Source organism: Ictalurus furcatus, chromosome 7 (assembly GCF_023375685.1).
Source record: "Ictalurus furcatus strain D&B chromosome 7, Billie_1.0, whole genome shotgun sequence".
NCBI classification, from domain to species: Eukaryota; Metazoa; Chordata; class Actinopteri; order Siluriformes; family Ictaluridae; genus Ictalurus; species Ictalurus furcatus.
Window position 1 is genome coordinate 19,214,631 of NC_071261.1, and position 21,047 is coordinate 19,235,677.

The window sequence follows — 21,047 nt, forward strand, 5'->3', positions numbered from 1 at the left end:
CATCTTTCAGATCTATCGTCACAAACCCGTCCTCGAACTGAATCTGTGGCACAATAAGTTTGAGCGTCAGCATCCTGAACCTGTATGTCCGAAGAGTACGGTTCAGATGACGCAGATCTAAAATTGGCCGCATATTCCCAACTTTTTTGCGGACCAGGAAATAACGGCTGTAAAAACCTCCCTCTCTTAGGGAACGGGGTACATATTCTATGGCCCCTTTGTCCAAAAGGGAACTTACTTCCTGTGCTAACGCCAGGCTCTGGTCTGTACTGACTACTGTGGTGAGTACACCTCTGAACCGGGGGGGGGGGTCAAGCTATAAACTGGACCCGGTAACCCTTTTCTACGGTAGACAGAACCCATGGCGACACATTTGGCAGTAGTTTCCACGCTGCCCAATGTTCTTTTAGTGACGTTAACTATTCCACATTCTATTGGAGGGAAAGCATCAGATTTTCGTTGCCCTGTGACAGCTCGCTGACCAGAGAACACTGAAAACTTGGGGACCGCCTTGGTTAGGGGAGGCCCTACAGCAGCACGGGGGCTACCTGCCCTAACAACCTTCAAGCAGCTCTTTATATGCTGCTCTCAGTTTTTAGCACATCCTTCAGGCTCCTCAGAGTCAGAGAGGAATTATTACTATTATTTTTGTGTGTGTTTTTTCCCCACCTTTTTCCCCCTTTTGGCTTTCCATAGCGGAAGGAGGAGTCGCGACGCAAGCTCCAAAATCCAGCGGAGAGCCGGACCGGAAGACAGAGACAGAGATAGAGCAGCACTCGTCTCCGGTTCCTCTTCCGGATTCATAAGACATCCCCCGAACCTGAGACGGCTAGCTGCAGGCCCAGATCCGCGAGGCTCTGAAACCCAACTCGCTTCGGCTTCCAAGAAGAGCGCGAGTCGCGGGCCGAGCTGCTTAATGTAGGCATTACCATGCGCAGCCTCTCGAGGCCGCCTTGGCATGCTACACTCCTAAACACTTCACCCAGAAAGTGTGCACTACTCCATTGTTGAAACGGGAGCAGGTGTAACACACTTCCTGAATTCTTTCTCGCTCATTACTTCCCTCTCTTTTCTTTTCTTCCAAAAAAGGGATAGAAAAGTTCAGAGATTTTGAGAAAATACAGAGTAGAAATGAAGCGGTTGTGTTGTGGGGTGTTTTGGGTTTTTTTTTGGTCACACAAACAACAGCCATGTAGTCTCGCTGAAGATAATAAAGCTGACGGCGTGGTTCACAGGTGCCAAATATATATCATGCGACGCGCTTAATTGCCACGTCACCTGATCACGGCAGGCCTATAAGTAGGGGCAAGATTTTACAGAAGCTTCAGATACCGTTTCACGCGCAAGGGGCTTCATCTACTGTTATGCTAAATGCAACATCGAAGTTTCCTTTGAAAGGGAACTACTGGAATATATTAGAGATAACATAAGATTATTCTTTTGTATGACTTACAAATTATATATATATATATATATATATATATATATATATATATATATATAAATACATATATATGTATACAGCAAAATCTTGTATTACAAAATATAGTGAACACAAGGCTATAATAAAGGGCATTGCTAACACAGACCTCTGTGTTAGGGATTCATATAGAGATTCATTTCATGTCAGAGCTTCCTGCTTCTCAGTAGTTCCCGCTTCATCAATAGTTTTGCACGTTTTACTGGTATGTTCCGGTATTATTTAGCTGGTTCTTCTAGTTCCTGTGTCTTTTTTCACTTTTTGTTTTTGGCTTATCTTCAGGGAGTTTCCTCAGTTATCTTTGACTATCTCTATTATCCCTGTCTGTTTACTCTGCTGTTTAACAGACAGGTGAATTGGGAAAACCCAGAACTATGCAGGTGTACTCCAGGTCCATGATTAGGAACCTGCGTTTTAAAACAATCCGAGTTTTGAAAAGCACCAATATAATTTCTTGCACACACACACACACACACACATTCTTCTTTTGGACTCTTTCCTAGAAGCTGCTTCACCCTACATGCGCTTTTCAGACATGTAGTCTATTACTGGAATAAAGTTGGCTTGACGTTGGACGTTCGAAAGGGACCGTCTCTAAAGTTACATACGACATTGTTAAACACGTTTATAACTTCAATAGCATTTGAAGGGAATGACTTACAGTCATATAACCAACTGTAAAGTGTTCATCTAGGTGTCAGCTATAATGCACACCTCTTAGATTTTTGACATTATTTAAAATAAACTATTAAATCATATGTAAATATTGCCATGTATTTCACTACAGAATGGGCTCATACACAAAATATACCATTATTTAAAGGTCAATAGCATTTGAAGGGAATGATGTACAGTCACAAAACCAACTGTGAAGTGTTTGACTAGGTGTCAGGTATGACTTACACCTTTTAGATTTTTGATATTTAACCCTACGATGCATGAACCAAAAACAACTTCACGAATGCATAAAAGGAGTCAAAATGACCCATACTGGATTGAATGGTTTTCTTCAAAAGAAAATAGACGTCCTATTAATTAAACAAATATATATATATATATATATATATATATATATATATATATATATATATATATATGAGCCCACTCTGTAGTGAAATACATGGCAAAATTTACATATGATTTAATAGCTTATTTGAATCAGTATCAGAAATCTAAAAGGTTTACCTCATAGCTGATACCTAGATGAACACTTTACGGTTGGCTTCATGTTTGTACGTAACTCCCTTCAAATCCTATTGAGCTTTAAATTATGATATATTTTGTGTATGGGCCTATTCAGTAATGAAATACATGTCAAATTTAAACGGGATTTAATAATTTAGTTTAACAAATAACAGAAATCTAAAAGGTGTGCGTCATACCTGAAATCTAGATAAACACTTTACAGTTGGTTGTGTGACTGTACATCATTCCCTTCAAATGCTATTGAGCTTTAAATAATGGTATATTTTGTGTATGAGCCCATGCAGTAATAAAATACATGGCAATTTTTATATATGTATATAATAGTTTATTTCAATAAATATCAAAAATCTAAAAGGTGTGCATCATTGCTCACACCTAGATGAACACTTTACAGTTGGTTATATGACTGTAAGTCATTCCCTTCAAATGCTATTGAAGTTATAAACGTGTATAACAATGTCGTATGTAACTTTAGAGATGGTCCCTTAATTTCCACATATCCGCGAATATCGAACGTCCAACGTCAAGCCAACTTTATTCCAGTTAGATTATTCATTATAAGTCTATGACTGGGCTAAAAAGTTCGATCTGCATAAAAAGGTACAGCTTGGTTAAATTAATTAATTTTTACACTAAGACAATTTTTCATTTTTGTCCATTTCTGGCTACACCGCATAACCGTGTGAGCTTCCTGACAGGGGAACGGCACTTTTACAAGGGCAATACTCTTAAATCTAGCTTGGAAATAACTGATAACTTGACTGTAATTTCGGAAGGAGATTCATTCTAAAACAATGAAAAGAAGAATCCAGATTACTTTGTGTAGCGGTTGTTAAAGCAGACAGAGGCTCTGAGCGCCACCAGGTGGCGGTGTGGAGTCAGTAGGCTGAATATGGTGCCACAGTGTAGAAGCATTTCTGTGCTTGACAGCTGCTTTGACCAATCCTGTGTACAGACACGCCCTGAAGGCTCGGAGTGATTGGTCAATTTGTGAGGTGGGCAAGACGGTGGTTCGTTTGACCAATAATGTTTGAGGATGTTGAAGTCAACAGTAGCAACACTTCCGGGTTTGAAGAGCGCCGTGGTGTCGTGACGGAATGATGCAGAAGAGATAGCTGTGTCATTTTAGAGTTAAAGTTAAAGTGTTTCATTGCATCTTTTTTTTGTTTTGTGGGACAGGCTGAAAGTTTCACAATGGGTTTACTGACGATACTAAAGAAGCTGAAACATAAGGAGCGAGAGATGCGCCTGCTGATGCTGTATCCTTAATACATTACATAGAGCTTTGCATCACGTGTCCTCCTTAATTCCCAAAGAAGGTGTATGCTTATTTACTCATTTATGCTATTATGTATGTTGTATTATTTGACTTTAAATGTATCTTATCTGGCTATTAACGCTACTTAGCTAAGAAACTTGTTATTGGTGATAAGTTGAAAGGCTTTTCTTCTCTGGTTCCTTAACCACTGGATTAGTGGGCTGGATAATGCTGGAAAAACCACCATACTGAAGAAATTTAATGGCGAGGATGTCAGCACCATTTCTCCCACACTAGGATTCAACATAAAGACACTGGAACACAGAGGGTAAGTCTCAACATGACATATGTAATGTTAATATTACATTTATACAGGCTTTTTGCAGAATCCAGTTTCGTGCTAAAAAGTCTATAAATGTGTGATTGATTTTAATTGTTGTGAAATTGCTATACAGTAGTGTAACTAAGCCCTAGATTTAGCTAAGAGTCAAATCATCCAAAACTGACATTTTGTAGTAAAAACCACACTGTAGATCAGTGGTCCTCAAAGTCGGTTGTGAAGCTCAGTGCCTCAATACGTTATTATGCACATTTAAATAATGTTCATGAAATCCATTTATTTGACTGTTAAAGAGCTTCCTGACTGCAGGAAGTTCGAGAACCCAGCTGTAGCGAGCTGTAAGACGTAGAATACAACGCACATATTATTAAACCGAAAAGGAAAACGTGAAACAGTATCTGAAGAAACGCTGAGTTTTATACAGTCATGATAATCACATATCTCAATTTAGGCATTCCAACCTCAAAGTAACTAAACCTAAATGGACCTACAGTAAGCTAGTAATCCTGCCAAAACAACTAAATATAGCATTTTAAAAATGCAATACACATTGGTTCATTATTGGTTAGCACGTTTGTCTCGCACCTCCGGGGTTCGGGTTTGAGTCCCACCTACGCCCTGTGCGCCTGGAGTTTGCATGTTCTCCCCGTGCTTAAGGGGTTTCCTACGGGTTCTCCAGGGGTTTCTGCAGGTCTTTAAATTGTCATAAATTCACATTTCAAAGGACTGAAAAATGCAACCGACACCGTAACGCAAATTTAGATTTTATTTTGACTTGTTGCTGTTTGAGATGGTTAAGACATTTGACTGTGTTGCACTCAGAGTGTGTGTGTGGCTCATCAGTGTTTTAGAGCGGCTCGGTTCACAGTAAACGCCGCTCCACACCAACACATCTGTGTCTGTGTTGTGAGTCGCTTATAACCTGCATTTAGACACAACACATACCATATTAAGTTTGTTTTTATGTTGGCGTAATCTCAATCTCATTTTTGTAGCCAGAGGTTTACAGCATTTCACCTGACTGGTAATGAGAAGTGAATTTTAAAAAACTGTTCACAACTAAACTGAGGTCTTCCTGCGTTTTTCCGCCATAATAAAAGCCACAAAGTCTAACACATAAAAGTGAATTAAGTCAGAAATGTATTACTATTGGTTTATATTACTATTTGCACCCCTAAGTAAAAAAAAAAAAAAAGTATTATTCAGTGTAATATTAATATTACAAAATAATAAAGTTTTATATATACCATACTGTGCAAAAGTCTTACGCACCCTATTTTTTTTAAATACAAGCTGTGTTATAGATTTTTCTTTTATAACTCCAATACTGAAAGAAAAGAAAAAAAATCCAGTACTTCCTTTCCACGACTTTCCAAGAGAGGAAAAAACCTATAAAGAGAGAGATTACAGCAGTCAGAAGAGAAAAAGATGACAAATTTACCATCACTCCCTCAGCAGTTGTATTAGAAACCCCCTCACAGCAGTGTTTACAGTTTGGTGTTTTTTTTTTGTCTTTTTTAATAATTTAATGCCAGGGTAATGTAACAAGTAATGTTATAAATGTACAGAAATTTTTGTAAAGGGGAAAAATATATACACACATACAGTAAAAGAAATGCTGTAGAGCACAGATTCCTTCAAAAATAATCAAAAACACCATAAAGAGCAGTAAACAATAATAAATTAAACATGCTCAATATTTGGTGTGATGACCCTTTGCTTTAAAAAAATCAAGTAGTCTCAGGTAGAATTAGTGCAGTTTTATAAGGAAATGAGCTGTAAGTTTTATAGTGCATCAGCTACGGTTCTTCTGGAGACTTTGACTGTCGCACTTGCTTCTTATTTTTGCAGCAAAATGCAGCAGCCATCATTGTTTTTGTCTGAAAAGTGTCTCTTAGCACTTAATATTCTGCTTCCTTTATTGACATACAAACATTTTTCTGTAACATTAAATTGTGTGCTGGAAAACTAATGTTTGGGAATCTAACACGTTTTTCTACTGACTCCATAATGTAGAAGCAAATGGTAATGCAAAAAAGGATATATGCGACGGTCTCCCATCTACCTCTATAGAAGTTTACATTCTGATGGTTGATATGAACATTACCTGAAGCTGTTGGCCCATATCTGAAGGATGTTATTCGTTGCACCGCTGTCATACGATTGACTGATTAGATAATTGCATGAATGGACTCTTCCTTTAATGCACCAGTTTAAGCAATCTCACTCATATGTTATACACTTGTGACATTTACCTTTTTTGGTGTTCTCATTTTTCCCCACATGGAAATAGATTCAAGTTGAACATCTGGGATGTTGGGGGTCAGAAGTCACTGCGTTCGTACTGGAGGAATTATTTTGAGAGCACAGATGGACTGGTGTGGGTGGTGGACAGTGCAGACAGACTGAGACTGGAGGACTGCAGGAAGGAACTCGGTGCACTTTTACTGGAGGAGGTGAGAAAATTAACCCAGTTCTATTTATTTTAAACACTTCACCAAGAACATTTTGACTGCTTTCAGAGCCTCCGTTGTCTTTTTCACCTTCTATTCTCTATACTATTTTAATTTCTTCTACCAGAGACTAGCAGGAGCCACTCTCCTAGTGTTTGCCAACAAACAGGATTTGCCTGGTGCGTTGTCTAAGGATGCCATCAGAGAGGTCAGTTTTTATTCTTTAATAAAAAAATAAATAAAAAACAGGAGTGCAATAATTTGGGTTTTAGTTATCAAACACCGTCTGACAATGAGTGGAGGTGCACTCCTAAACGCGCGCGCACACATACACCTCATACTCTGATTGCAAGCATTAGTTTAAATTCACTGATATGGTGGCAGACCAAAAAGATTTATTAAAAGCATGAACATTTGAATAATTATTAGTGACATTAGGCTACATTTAGCTGACAGGACACGGGCTGAATGGCGATGCATGGTGGTCCATTAAGAGGTAGTTTATAACACTGCAGTGTGTTAGCGTCGTTAACAAATAACTGGCTATCACAAACATTACATGGAGCATAACGTTAGCTGGTTTCACGGCTACAATGCCAGATGCCTCAAACATAATATAGGACCGTCTTTCAGGTGCTTTGCCAAATTCCAGGTGTTTCCTCGCTTTGTTTGAAATGAACAATAGCATCGGCTGCACACCGGCTTCACAGCATCAATTAAATGTTTGTTGTCATCTGCCTCGAATGCGAAGTATTTCCATATTCCATACCACATTTCCTTTCAACGAGTCGCGGTGGAGCTAAACTTCTGTAGTTTTTCCCGTGTGCTTGTAGGCGTTCTTCTTCTTCTTCACCACTTGTGGACCGACTAAAACACTTGCGCGTATTTGCTGCCCCCATCAGGTCCGGAAGAATTGCAACCTCGGTACCTCCATTAGAAATGGTACCAACGCAACTTCAGAAAAACAAGTACCGTCACGTTATAAGTTGTTGGTACCGACTTGGTACCGAAGTATCGGTTCTCTTGACATCCCTATTAGGAACACCTGTACATCTACTCATTCATGTAATTATCTAATCAGCCATTTGTGTGGCGGCAGTGCAATGCATAAAATCATGTACAGTGCTGTGAAAAAGTATTTGCTTCCATCTTGATTTCTACTGTTTTTGTGTATATCTCATACTAAAATTAAAACAAAATCTAAGATAAACCAAAGTCAACCTGAGAAACCACAAATACAGTTTTTAAATGATAATGTTATTTATTGAAGCAAAAAAGTTTCCAGTACCAGCTGGACCTGTATGAATATGTATTTGCCCCCATAGTTAGTAATTTCCCAAATCTATGAAACTGCATTCATAATGGGGTTCAGCTGGACTAGACGCAACCAGGCCTGATTACTGCAAACCCTGTTCAATCAAATCAACACTTAAATAGAACTTTTTAAGTTGGTTAAAAGGTGTTGCTTAGTCACACACTATGGCAAAATTTGAGATGCTGTGCTAGGACTTTATACAGGCAGTTTATGCTCAAAAATCCTTTAGTGTGGCTGAACTAAAGCAGATCTGCAAAGAAGAGTGGGCCAAAATTCCAAAACAGGAGGCACAACCAGATTTTACGTTTATGGGGCAATTGGTTTTTCAAATGGGTGATGGGTGTGAGAAGTTTTTTGCTTCAATAAAATAAAAAAAACTGTATTTATACTGTTTACTCAGGTTTCCTTTGTTTTATGTTGTATTTTGCTTTAAGATCCAAAACTATTTAGTATGAAATATACACAAAAAAAGAAGAAGCAATCAGGCAAATACTTTTCACAGAAATGAAGATACGGGCCAGCAGTTTCACTGTTCACATCAACCATCAGAAAAGGGGGAAATGTGATCTCTGTGATTTTGACCGTGAGATGATTGTTGGTGCCAAACGTACTGGTTTAAGTATTTCTATAACTGCTGATCTGCTGAGATTTTCACTCACAACAGTCTCTAGAGTTTACTCTGAATGGTGCAATAAAGAAAAAACATTCAGTGAGCAGCATTTCCGCGGTCAGAAACGCCTTGTTGATGAGAGAGGTGAATGGAGAATGACCAGACTGGTTCGAGCTGACAGAAAGGCTGAAGTTACTCAGATAATCACTCCTGGCAGTTGTGGTGAGCAGAAAAGCATCTCAGAATGCACAACACGTTGAACCTTGAGTTACAACAGCAGGAGAACATGTATGGTTCCACTTCGGTCAGCCAAGAACAGAAAGCTGAGGCTGCAGTGGCCACAGGCTCACCAAAACTGGACAGTCGATGAATGGAAAAACGTAGCCTGGTCTGATGAATCTCGATTATTTCTGAGGCACACAGATGGTAGGGTCAGAATTTGGCTCCAAAAGCATGAATCCATGGACCCAATCGGCCTTGTGTTAACTGTCCAGGCTGGTGGAGGTGGTGTAATGTTGTGAGGAATGTTTTCTTAGCACACTTTGGTCCCGTTAATACCAATCAATCATCGCTTGAATGCCACAACCTATTTGAGTATAAATGCTGACCATGTTCATCCCTTCATGGCTACACTTTAAAATCTTCTAATGGCTACTTCCAGCATGATAATCCACCATGTCACAAAGCAAAAGTAATCTCAAACTGGTTTCATGAACACAACAATGTGTTCAGTGTTCTTCGGTGTTCTTCCCAGTCACCGGATCTGAATCCAGTAGAACGCCGTTGGGAGGCGGTTGAACAGGACAGTCGTAGCATGAAAGTGCAAATGAAAAATCTGCAGGAATTGTGTGATGCGATCATGTCCACATGGATCAGAATCTCACAGGAATGTTTGCAACATCTTGTGGAATACATGTCATGAAGAAATGAGGCTGGTTTAAGAGCAAAGTGTGGCCGTACCCAGTATTAGTATAGTGTTCCTAATAAAGTGCTCAGTGAGTGTATAACAACAGTATATACATGTGTAATGTATAACACAATAGATTCAAGCCATGAAGTATATTTCATCAAATCCAAAATGGAGTTCTTCTAAACACCAAGTATAATCATAAACAGCCATGTGAAAACCATGTTTTTTGTTTATTTTTTTATTTTAAATTTATTTCCTGTCAAATGCATCATGAATCGAGTTATCTGTTTGGAGCAAAGGAAAACTCTTAATCTCTTATTGTTTTGACAGGCACTAGCTCTGGATGAGATTAAGACACATCACTGGTGTATATTGGGCTGCAGTGCAGTGACTGGAGAGAACCTCCTGACAGGCGTAGACTGGCTCCTGGATGACATCGCTGCTCGGATTTTTACAGCAGACTGAGAAAACAGCCATGTTTTACAGTTCAGTGTAGTGATGTAGAACTGTAGAAACAGCATATCTATGGTTACAACCCTGAGTAGGCAACATGACTAATGCACTACAGTGCACATGGTTACAGATTTTTTTTTTCTTTCAGATTAATAACTAAACAGTGCAACACTTGGCACCTTTAAGGTCTGTATTTTAGTCTCATGTTTCTCATGTGTTAAGGAGAAAAACTGAAGTGTTCAAATAGTGTTCTGTGATTTTGTTGAGAAATGCATCATTTTACAGCTCTTAATGCCCAAACCTCAGTGCAGAGACAGTGTTTGTTCCTATTGTTTCAGGTTTGTGCATGCTTACCAAATGATAAATTATTTCTCCACTGCTTGTAAAAGGTGATCATTTCAAAATGAGTTCAGTGTTTTTTTAATACCCCCCCCCCTTTCCTAAATAGCAAATAAATTTTAGACTTTTGTAATCAAATTTAATACCATATTCGAGACAGTTCCAAAAATTTAAGACCTGCACATCCCTCCAATCATGCTACTCGATACATCAGCTATAATGGATTGTTCTCATGCATATACATCCATTTCTGGGTTTAATTAAACTATAGCAGGGTAAACTTCTAGAGGAATATGGGAGAGTAGAGTAAGTATTATTGCATTACCATTTACTCCTCTGGTTTAAAAAAAAAAAATAATAATAATAACCCAGTAGTTCCTTCCCATGATTTTCCAAGAGGGGGAGAATGAATGAATATATACGTGACAATTTTATTTTGGCAGAAAACCACAGCAAGCCCACATTTTAATTAGCAACAGTTTAGAATTAAATATCTGGTGCGAGTCTTGTCCAAATGGAGGTAATAAGTGACAAACTCAGCACAGACAGAAATGAAGATAGTGTGGAGCCGCACACACTAATGAGCCACAGACTCAGCGCAAGTCACACAGCTTTACCATTTAAAAAAAAAAGCAACAAGCCAAAATATCCAAATCTGCTTTTCTGTTGCATGGAGACCTTTGAAATGTGAATTAGTGCTAATTAAGGCCTTATATTTAAGTTCCTTAATGTAAGACCTTAAGGACTGGTAGACACCCTGCATACAGTTCTGAAGTCACTATTCAGAAGGTCTTAATGAAAAGTTTACCCTGCTGGTAGATATGATGTAATCACCATGAATAAATCTAAGCACCACAGAGAAGAGTTGAGTTAAGAACTTTATTAAGTCTTGACAGCATTTACAGGCATAACTTCACATGTCCATCGCCTCCAGCACCTTAAAGAGAAAATTACATTTTATTTATTCTTCACTTGCATGCAAGACATTTGCTCATACCAAAGCATTATATCAGAGGGGTACCATTCAGTCAGATTATAATCAGACTGGGGCGGTATCACTGTTCATCATTTATTATAATGGCCTGCAATAGGAGCAAGTATACAACTCACCAAGTTGTTTCTACAACAGAAGAGATGACCTGCACAAGCAAAAAGGTACATTTAGGAAGTCAAACAATCTAATTAATGTCCATTTGCTCTAGGAGATCAGAGGGGTACCAGTCAGTCACTACACATCAGACTGGGGCGGTAATCTCAAGTCATCATTTCAACCTAGAGTTGTTCAACAAAGGGACCATACTAAATACAAACCTCAGCCAGGGCAGCACCAGTATCTTCATGCAGAGGCTTATTGTCCTAGAAGAAAAGACAAGAGGTCCCTTTTAAACATAAGTACTAATGGAGAAAGGGGGAGGGGGAAAAAAATAAATAAGTAATAATTGTATAAACTCAGTGACTCTAGAGACTCCAGCTCAGGTTCATGAAGTGACACGCTGACAATCTGAGTAGTTTAGATTGGAGCAGGTAGATCAGAGGGGTACCATTCAGTCAGATCATAATCAGACTGGGGCGGTATCACTTCATCATTTCTCATCAGTTTTCGTTTCACTTCACCTGCACACCTACCTGATCAGGGACACCTTTGTTCCAAAGAGCATCCAGCTTGTCCATTGTTTCAGCTGAAATAAAAATGTGCATTGCATGAGACATGGAGTGAAACTCCAGGACAAGAATAAGCCAATATCACAGCTGGGCCATCAGACGGTTGGTAACCAACAAATTATCCCCTTGTTGCTCTGGAAACACCAGTGGGTTCACCTTTTCAGGTTCTGGTGTCGATACAGTGCGTAAGACATGTGCAAGTTTCATCATAAAGGACCAGCAACTACTCTATTCAAAGTGAACCAAGTTGTATTTTAGTATAAAAATTTAGGGTCTCACCTGTTCAAGTCCTCAAACTGTCAGGCCCACCCTAAATAAGTAATTTACAATTAGTTTCTGCATTTTAAGTACAAGTCAACTAGCAACAGACCACAGCATCATCAGTATTAAAAATTTCTCAACAGGAGTTCAGACGAACGAGATTCCAAAGTAAATCATCATAAGATGCAGAATGTTTAAAACAGACATGGAAGAGTAAAAAGGCGTCACTGATGTACCTGAAACCCACAGTAGACCATTAGGTTCTTCTGTTCATGAAAATGCAATCCTGTAAACAAGACAAAAAGGGATTACAGACACATCTGGCCTGGAAGGTAGAGTGGAAAGCATACAGATCCCTCAGGTGTTCGTGACTTTTCACAGTGGGTCAAAGTGAGCTAAGTATCTTCATCATAGAGACCAGAGCCTTTTATAAAGCAAACTTATAAAAAATTATTTACCATGACAACTGCATTTAAGAGCACTTCTGAGCCAAGACTTTCATTTGGCACAAACATCTTGGTTTCAGAGGATGACCAGTCTGTAGATGAAAGCAAAGACCTTTTTTAAAATAAAGCTAGCTTCAGAGGCATCTGCTAATGAAAACATGTAGCACAGTTCACATCTGTTAGCTCTGCAATCAAAATTTCTCTTATATTAACCAACAAGGATATTTAATCTTTAGAAAGGAAAGGCTAAGGTAAAATGTTTGCTGTTTCAAACACAAATCAAAAGATACATGCAGTTTGAGTAACTGGCACAACTTCTAGAACCCTCACTTTGATGCTACTTAAAATGCAAACATACATCTGCTTACCCTGATCTGAAGACACCCTCAGCCTTCCAGGCAAACACCACCCATCTAAAGAAGTCAGTAAAGAAAAACTGTTGTACATAAATTCACACAAGACAAGTTATAAAACTTGCATCTCAATCTCTCAGATGTTTCAATGTTTTCACATGGGTTCAAACTGAGCTAAGAATAAATGCTACATCACAGAGACAGCACCAACAAAATTAAATGCATGTTAATGTAGAAGACTCACCACAGTGGTCAAAGCAGTGGTCACCAACAGGCATTCACTTCATAACATCTGCAAGACAAAGTCTAGTTGAGATGAAGCAATCACTTTCACTATAGTAGGATGCATTAAGAGCAGTCTGATCAGTGCTTTGGTGACTTAAAAATGCCATGGGACAATGATGTCGTCCACAAGTTTAATGGGTAGAACCCAATTCATCCTTTCAGACTGCGGTGTCAAAACAAACGTGAACATGTACTCACCACCTCAAGTCTTTCAAGGACATTGAAACCAGGACCACTGTTGGGCGGAAGAAAAAAAAATAAAAATAAACTCAAGGCAGTAGGATGAAAGGCTGGTCAAGTGACTGAATTCTGATCTACACTAATGTTTGTCTGATCAGACTTTGGTGACTAGAATGCCATTTGACCAAGTGGTCGTCCAGAAACGATGGGATGAAACCCATTCAATCATTTCAGACACTTCATGTCAGAGCTTAATACTAAAAACATCAAAGTACAAAGACATTACTTACAAAGAGGCACCCACTGCACACAGATGTTGAGAAGTTAATCTTGGGATAAACATCTGTTAAAGAAAAGAAATGATTTGTGAAAAAGGACAGAATATTTCCTGTTACATTAACAGGTAGAGGGTTCAGATTTAAAAGTGAGCATCACTGAAATTCAGACATATGCTTGTCGATAAACTCATCATTAAAAACCCCCAGACAAGACAAATGAACATAGAACATAATGAAACCCACCATTTTATCAGCGAACTGAACCAGGAGATCAGAGGAGCTGCAAAGAATATTTCACAAATCAATCACAATGCACAGGAGTATATGAAAGATGTACAAGATGAAGACTAACTACTCAGAATTAAACATAGACTCCTCAACAGAATTCAGTAAGAGAGAGTTCAAGACTCATCACAGCAGTGTACCAGTCACTACAATTAGTATATTATATTCAGAGCAAGCAACCTGCTCTGGCTTAACCTGAGAATAAAAGGAAAGAAATGCACACCTGTCCAGCTGCTGAAGATCCAGTCTGAAATAAGAAAAGCGTGGTTACTCAGGGGCCTGATGACCACGTGGAGGCCTGAGAGAAACTATCACACTAATTACCAAAACACTGGATTTGTAAGAGAAAAAACCCTTGAAAAAAATAAATAAAATAAATAAAAGAAGTCTCTCTTCAGATAATATAGTTGCAATCACAGGATTTCAGTACAGGTCTGTGAAAGTTATCATCACTGAGAGATCTGATTGGATTGCAGCGTGCATGACCGCGCGCCATAGCTTCAGCAGTCATTCATCCAAAAAAAAAAAGAGATGAAAATAAAGCAAATACCCGCTACTAATAGTGCATCAATACGTTTTCATTAGTGCTGCAGTCAAAATTTAAGCGACCAAGCAGTAAGAGTTAGAGGATGGCCATGGATGACGAATCTTTCCCAAAGCAGACCAGGATGATTTAGGAGGATTTGGGCCTGCTCAATCCAAAACTATATATATAACTACCAAATACTCTAGATTTACTGCACAAATATCTTCACACGGTTCAACTAAGCATATTTGTAAAGCTAGAACAATAATACGACCTTTTTGATAAACCTCCAAACATACACACAAAAGAACGAACCTTACCTCAGTCCGTGCTGCAGGAAAATGGCCGAAGAGAAGGCGGTGTTGTCTTTTATCAGACCCCATAAACCCCACCCCCTTTTAAAAACCATTCCCACACAAACATCTCAACCGTTTTTTACAATTCCCTAATGTGTTACTAATGTGTTTACTAATTTTTGTGATTATTAATTTCACAAAGTACATTTGATACAACATTTTCCTAGATACGAAACAGGTTAAAGTTCGCAGTTTTTAGTTGAGACACTATTCACATCACTTCTGGTAAAGCTCACGCTCGACTAGAGCCCCCTATAGAACAAAAAGCGCACTACATTATACATTCATTCCTGTAGTATACCTGTAGGACAAATGGTTCTTTGAAAAAAAGTTCCTGGGATTCATTGTTCCGGGTAATTTCGGTAGGAAAGCGGCTTTTCATAAGGAGAAGGAAGTCGTTGGGTATTCAGCCACTAGTCCAAATTTAAAGTTATTTATGACTTGACAAATACATTTATATTTCTAAAGCTCAGAAGTCATGTAAATTTGAATACAAATAAATTTTAATAATAATAATAATAATAATAATAATAATAATAATAATAATAATCTTCTTAGTCCAAGCACTTTTTTCTTCAATAAAACTGATTGTGCAGACATGCACAATACAGACATGAAACTTTGTCAACTTGGTATTTACATTAAAAGTGGAACTGTGAGCAATCTCGAGCGTTACATTTGGACTTAAGTTCTCAGTGTAAGGAACACGAATGTGCTAAATATTTATATATGTCTGTGTACCTTGTAATGTGTTCTAGAGATCAAGTTTTGTTCCAAGGATCTAGAACCATCCTGAGCCGCAATATTGAGGTTTCCATAAACAGCCATATAACCAAATTTTGTTTGCCACAACACAAAGATGTCCGTTGTAGATAAACCAAGTTTAAAAAAAAAAAAAAACACCTGGTGATTTTGCAATGCCAATACCTAGAGGTAATCACTCAAATTGTTTTAGGAAAATTAAAATTGTTCGAGCAACCTGCACTAGACCAGTTGAGATGGAATAACTCAAATGTGTTCTTCAGTAGAAAGGTCTCTTTTAGTGTCCTAAGTTATTGTACCTGTGACCTTAATTGCCTAGCACCTGTAAACTGTTAGTGTCTTAAGGACACAGGTACATGTGCAATAATTGTTTATGGTTCATTGAACAAGCATGAAAAACATTGATTAAACCCTTTCCAATAAAGATCTGTAGAGCTTATTTGGATTTTACAAAATGTCCATTTTTCTCCTGAAAAAGGGACGTTTCTTTTTTGCTGAGGTTATATTATGTGTGTGTGTGTGTGTGTGTGTGTGTGTGCACATGTCCTTTTACATTACAATGCTGAAAAACTAATACAACTAATATAGATTTCTTTCTTTCTTTCTTTCTTTCTTTAATTTGGTTATTCCAAATAAAATTATGCCATAGACCAGGACTAAAATAAAACGATTGGAGACCACCATACTCTATCTGGCTATACTCCATGCCTTTTCATAATAAACGTGTTTTTTTTTTTCATTATAAAATTTTATGTATTTTGCATATTGCAGGGGTTTTTTATGTTTCAAACTTACTGAAGTTTCCTAACACGTGGTGCTGTTTGCGCATGCGCGGATGATTGAGTTTCTAGCGCCATAATACGTTAACGCATGCGCGTGATTACAGATCAGATGTATGTCCATGGCGACACGTCCCATCTCCATCACTAGGTGGCGGTAGTGCGCAATACACCTATGCCCCACCTGCCGAAGAAGACGAAGAAGTTGTTTAAACGGCGTTGCCGCACACCTGAACAAACATCGACATCATGGTGCTTCTCATTACTCAGACTGATTTCCTCGCTCCTCCGTCCTCCAGCACGTGACCCGGAAATCGATCGACGTCAACCATCAATTAATTACAGGATCAATTATTTACTATACTCATTATAAGCATATTATTATTTAATTATATTTCACAAAAATTCCATCACACCATCAAAGGACTTTTTGTTTGAGATTGTGGAAGATGTAAAGGTGGAGGGGCGTCAGGTTTTTTGACAGAAACACTTCCGCATAGTATACACCTGTGTATCCTCGCTCCTAGCTCCTCTGGAAGCTTCCTTGCCTCTTCAAGATGGTTGACATTTATCAATTCCCAGGTCACGGGCTGGAGGACGGAGGAGCGAGGAAGCATCACTTTGAGTATTGAGAAGCACCCCATGTCATTGTGGACCTCACTGTCTACACAGGGGCATTATCATGCTGGAACATATTTAGGCCTCTTAGTTCCAGTGAAGTGAAATAGTAATGCTACAATGTACAGTGACTATGTATACAATCGTGTGCTTCCAACTTTGTGGCAACAGTTTGGAGACCCACCCTCATATGGGTGTAATGATTGGTTGTCCATATAGTTTTGGCCACATAGATAGTATATTTGTGACTATGATTATTGTTATGATTTTATTTATAGATGTATTTATATATGAATGTGTTTGTGTGATCACGCTGATGGGTGATGTACTGTGCTGCCAAATACAGCAATTTTTCCATTATGCCAGATAAATTCATAATGTGATTTCCTGAAGAATTCTGTTTATTCTGACAAAGTGCTGTTCTGTTTGAAGTATGTTTGAGTGACATTGCATTTGCAGGCATATTGTATTGTGTTCTCACCTATTTCTCAGCTAGGATTATTAATATCTAAATGACATGGAAAGCCAAGGGAAAATCCACATAAGCCATAAGCAGAAGAAGAAACATGAAGCAAAGAAGAAATTAAAAACAGGACAGCCATGCAAAATAGCACAAAAAGTACTGAAAGTAGCCAGGTCTCTCAGGGATACATGTTAAAAGAAAAGAGATCTAGAGTTTTGGCATTCTTATTCAACTTAAGAGATATTGAAATCATTTAAATAATAAAAAAAAATGTAAAAAAATTTTTTAAAAATAAATTTACAACTATCCACTTGAAAGCGTGAATGTGCTGCTCAGGAAAATAACCTGGACAAGGTTTTTACAATAAAATGTTTTTTTTATTATTATTATTTCTCTGTAGTCCCGATCATATAAGGTCATTAATTCTTATGAATGGTTTATGATCAATAAAAACAACTCAGCTGGCTCAGTCATGGACTTCAAAGCCAAGAAGATATGAGCTCCCAGTGTTGGAGTTTTAGTCCCAGGGTCAAGGGACAAATGACATCAATGAGCTCTGCCTCCGTAATACTGTTCTCAGCTCAATCAGTTTCACAACAATCATAACAAATCCTAAAATGATTCCATTATGTTTTGGGAGATCGTTCTTGTTCTGTCGGACAAAAGCTTATTGAGCAGTAACATAATTCATCGTGTACTACACCCAAGTCAGAACCAAAACTACAACCTCAGGTACTTTCAGGATATGAATCTTGCTTTCTCAGGTTATAGAACACAAACCGTCCTTAAACAAGATCCATGTTAGATACTGCAGTAATATAAACAAACAAACTAACTAACTAACAAAGGTGATTCTTGTGGAGATAAATCAAATATAAATACAGCTTACAAAAAATACATGTAATATCAATTACTACATGATTACCAAACACATTTTCAGGCAATTAACAACTGAAATTGATAATTTATATTTAAATTAAATCAGCATCTAAAATCTGCCAGAGCAGCCTTCCTGTCCATTTCAGTCTTGCTTGGTGAGGACACAGAGGAGGAAACAGGAGAGAGGGTCACACTGTACAAGTTAGCAACAAAGGTCTCCCATCCTCGTCGGAGTGCTTTATCCAAAACCTGAAAAATAAATCGGTGTTCAGGCTCACTCATGAAATACTGATATGAAGGTTTGGCAAAAAAACAAAACCGTAAACATTAAAATGTACTACTATTCTACTATATTAAATTTAAGTTGTTATTTCAAATATAGTGTGATAGAAATATCTTCCAAAAATCTCCCTGAGTAATCTTTTAACTAACCGTAAATTGGTCATATTATAACAGGAATCTATGGCATGAGATTAAGTTTGATCTCTTATGTCATAACCTTGTGGTATCTCACCTTGTGATAATTCCTAAGAGAACTCCTTTTAACGACCTTCATGTTCTCTGCATCTGGTTTCCCCTCCACCACTCCTTCTCTCCTCTTTTCCTTCATCCCCCTTTGTCTCTCCTTTCCTATAGGAATGAGCTTCTGATCATCATCTTCCTCTCTTACAGAGAAGTAGATTAACATGGGTTCTGGAGCTCTGCTGCCTGATAATGTTTCAGGCTGAGTTTCTAAGTGCACATCCAGGCTCGGGTTAATAGAAGGAGCCACCTCAGTCTCAGTGTGTTGGATGTCCATCTCCAGGGACGATTTATCAGATTTGGTCCTCCTGGAGCTTTTCCTGCTCCAACGCCGGCTCAGTCGGCTCGGCTTCCTCTTCAACAGGGTGGTCCCATCGTCCTCCATCATGCCCTCGCTGAAATCGAACACACAGTGCTCCTGATCATCTGGCAGCTCTCTGCTGTTCATTTCTCCTGCCATAGGCTTAGACACTGGTTGTTTCTCTGTGACCTGCGCTTCTGTCCTGAACTCCGTTTCTATTTCATCTAAACGTCCATAGAATCCACTGGCCCGGTCTAGGAAAGGAGGAGACCGAGGAGCCTTTTGCTTTTTGGAGCTTTTGCCGATCGTCATTTTTCCAAATAATTGAGGTTATCACTTATCTGTATACTGAGGGAAGACGTAGACAGGAAGTGAGATATTAAAACAATGTTCTGTTTTTTCTATGACCTCGAATTGGTAAATAGTTTGGTAGAAGCGCTCAGCCTGATACCAAAGATGTTTAGAATGCTCTGAAGGCTATTGGTAGGTACTTATTATATATCTCTTGTGCAGATCACCTCATCAACATGACACTGTTCAAAGTTCAGTGCCTGCGTGTGTGTCTGATGTATCTGTGTGATATAATATCCTGATAGATAAGAGACGTTCCAGCCTGACTTTGACTTTGACTCTGTCTAGTCATGCTGGAACTTTGACTCGTGCCAAGATGCAAGTGTGTGTCTGACCAAAACCTACCATCACACAGTACTCTGAACAGATCTGGTAATATTACATGTCCATATTAATGTCTATTGTGAAAGCAATTATAGCACATCCTATGTTCATTTAATTTACATATGTATGCTGCAGATATGTCATGTCTTATAGGAATACACCAGTGTTGTTCAACCCAATGTTTATTCATTTCATCTGTATTATATGTGTAAACACCATAGACAATCATTTCGACACATTTCCCTGTACTGAGAAAGGAACTTTGCTCAAAACTCACTTATGAACAAAGTCTACAGGAAGCTGTTGGTTAGCCATTTGACATTGATGTGAAACATGATTTTGTAGGACATTTTATGGAATAGTCAGAGCTATTGCTTAGTGTAACGGTTAAACAAATATTGACCAAACTCAACAACTTCTCTTAGACTTTGATTCCATTAACAGTCTTTCTAATCTTCCTATTCCTGAGCACAGCGAAACACTGAAGTTGTCTGTGTTAATCACACATACACTACAGAGTTAGTGGATATTCCTTTCATTAATTAAGATATGATAATACTTTATTAATCCCCAGATGGAGAAATTAGGGATTAATATTAATACATATAATAATATACAATTAAAATGAATAAGTAATACACATACACAATATACAAGTGGCTCTTTATGTGCATTTCCTACCTCAGTAAAACACATGATTTGTTTCAAGAATGTCAGACAATGAGAGGTGAGTAGCTTACCTGCTGGTGCTCTCTCAGGGATTGGCTGTGTGTGTGTGTGTGCTTGCTCAGTACTCCCTTAGCTCACCTCATACACACACTCACGTCACAGACTCTGCCTAAACCTGTCGTCACTAAAACAAACTCAATCAGGTTCTCTAACTCACATTCTCCATGGGCCTTACTCGATAATTATTATCAAGGCTTATCACTAGATACACATTAGGTACACTAAACATGGAGTACCTTCCCTATAGGAATGATTACAGAACACCATATGAACAGTGTGAACACTCAGAATAAACTGGAGTTATGACTGAGGTAACCCCCCCC

The 21,047-nt window shown here is 38.4% G+C and overlaps 2 protein-coding genes, 1 long non-coding RNA gene and 6 other non-coding genes across 13 annotated transcripts; 1 reads left to right on the top strand and 8 right to left on the bottom strand.

Moving 5' to 3' along the window:
- Nucleotides 1–899: 899 nt before the first annotated feature.
- On the top strand, nucleotides 900–10,428 carry arl2 (ADP-ribosylation factor-like 2). Of its 3 annotated transcripts, none has more exons than XM_053629113.1 (6): nucleotides 900–918; nucleotides 3,866–3,945; nucleotides 4,162–4,272; nucleotides 6,578–6,740; nucleotides 6,865–6,945; nucleotides 9,903–10,428. In XM_053629113.1, the coding sequence occupies exons 2-6, from the start codon at nucleotides 3,881–3,883 to the stop codon at nucleotides 10,035–10,037; spliced, it is 555 nt and encodes a 184-aa protein (XP_053485088.1). In that variant the 5' UTR covers nucleotides 900–918; nucleotides 3,866–3,880; the 3' UTR covers nucleotides 10,038–10,428. The 3 variants fall into 3 exon arrangements, with proteins under 3 accessions (XP_053485088.1, XP_053485089.1, XP_053485087.1); XM_053629114.1 differs by lacking the exon at nucleotides 900–918 and adding an exon at nucleotides 1,667–1,685; XM_053629112.1 differs by lacking the exon at nucleotides 900–918 and adding an exon at nucleotides 3,179–3,286.
- An 801-nt stretch (nucleotides 10,429–11,229) lies between these two features.
- Nucleotides 11,230–14,982, bottom strand: LOC128610067 (uncharacterized). 2 transcript variants are annotated; one of them, XR_008386312.1, is made up of 14 exons: nucleotides 14,961–14,982; nucleotides 14,338–14,361; nucleotides 14,073–14,109; nucleotides 13,842–13,894; nucleotides 13,570–13,606; nucleotides 13,331–13,378; nucleotides 13,102–13,146; nucleotides 12,746–12,825; nucleotides 12,524–12,573; nucleotides 12,306–12,336; nucleotides 11,991–12,043; nucleotides 11,676–11,720; nucleotides 11,475–11,503; nucleotides 11,230–11,301 (listed from the first exon to the last, which is right to left on the bottom strand). It is a non-coding gene; the product is annotated as an uncharacterized LOC128610067 (long non-coding RNA). The 2 variants fall into 2 exon arrangements; XR_008386313.1 differs by having other exon boundaries at nucleotides 13,092–13,146.
- LOC128610828 (small nucleolar RNA SNORD31) lies at nucleotides 11,368–11,440 on the bottom strand. Its single transcript, XR_008386432.1, has one exon. It is a non-coding gene; the product is annotated as a small nucleolar RNA SNORD31 (small nucleolar RNA).
- LOC128610829 (small nucleolar RNA SNORD31) lies at nucleotides 11,565–11,635 on the bottom strand. Its single transcript, XR_008386433.1, has one exon. It is a non-coding gene; the product is annotated as a small nucleolar RNA SNORD31 (small nucleolar RNA).
- Nucleotides 11,890–11,958, bottom strand: LOC128610827 (small nucleolar RNA SNORD31). Its single transcript, XR_008386431.1, has one exon. It is a non-coding gene; the product is annotated as a small nucleolar RNA SNORD31 (small nucleolar RNA).
- Nucleotides 12,117–12,241, bottom strand: LOC128610830 (small nucleolar RNA SNORD22). The gene has a single exon (XR_008386434.1). It is a non-coding gene; the product is annotated as a small nucleolar RNA SNORD22 (small nucleolar RNA).
- LOC128610826 (small nucleolar RNA SNORD30) lies at nucleotides 12,402–12,471 on the bottom strand. The gene has a single exon (XR_008386430.1). It is a non-coding gene; the product is annotated as a small nucleolar RNA SNORD30 (small nucleolar RNA).
- Nucleotides 12,640–12,704, bottom strand: LOC128610825 (small nucleolar RNA SNORD29). The gene has a single exon (XR_008386429.1). It is a non-coding gene; the product is annotated as a small nucleolar RNA SNORD29 (small nucleolar RNA).
- Nucleotides 14,983–17,973: 2,991 nt separating the features above from the next.
- sb:cb1058 (uncharacterized protein LOC394209 homolog) lies at nucleotides 17,974–21,005 on the bottom strand. 2 transcript variants are annotated; one of them, XM_053629115.1, is made up of 3 exons: nucleotides 20,736–21,005; nucleotides 19,012–19,668; nucleotides 17,974–18,746 (listed from the first exon to the last, which is right to left on the bottom strand). In XM_053629115.1, the coding sequence occupies exons 2-3, from the start codon at nucleotides 19,630–19,632 to the stop codon at nucleotides 18,600–18,602; spliced, it is 768 nt and encodes a 255-aa protein (XP_053485090.1). In that variant the 5' UTR covers nucleotides 19,633–19,668; nucleotides 20,736–21,005; the 3' UTR covers nucleotides 17,974–18,599. The 2 variants fall into 2 exon arrangements, with proteins under 2 accessions (XP_053485090.1, XP_053485092.1); XM_053629117.1 differs by lacking the exon at nucleotides 20,736–21,005 and having other exon boundaries at nucleotides 19,012–20,275.
- Nucleotides 21,006–21,047: the final 42 nt, after the last annotated feature.

Excerpts from the sequence above, each read along its gene's own strand:
- sb:cb1058 (XM_053629115.1), bottom strand. The coding sequence starts at position 19,632 with ATGACGATCGGCAAAAGCTCCAAAAAGCAAAAGGCTCCTCGGTCTCCT. Across the intron at positions 18,747-19,011 it reads CTCTTAGGAATTATCACAAG|GTTTTGGATAAAGCACTCCG; the intron begins GTGAGATACCAC and ends TTTATTTTTCAG.
- arl2 (XM_053629113.1), top strand. The coding sequence starts at position 3,881 with ATGGGTTTACTGACGATACTAAAGAAGCTGAAACATAAGGAGCGAGAG. Across the intron at positions 4,273-6,577 it reads AAGACACTGGAACACAGAGG|ATTCAAGTTGAACATCTGGG; the intron begins GTAAGTCTCAAC and ends ACATGGAAATAG. Across the intron at positions 6,741-6,864 it reads GTGCACTTTTACTGGAGGAG|AGACTAGCAGGAGCCACTCT; the intron begins GTGAGAAAATTA and ends TTCTTCTACCAG.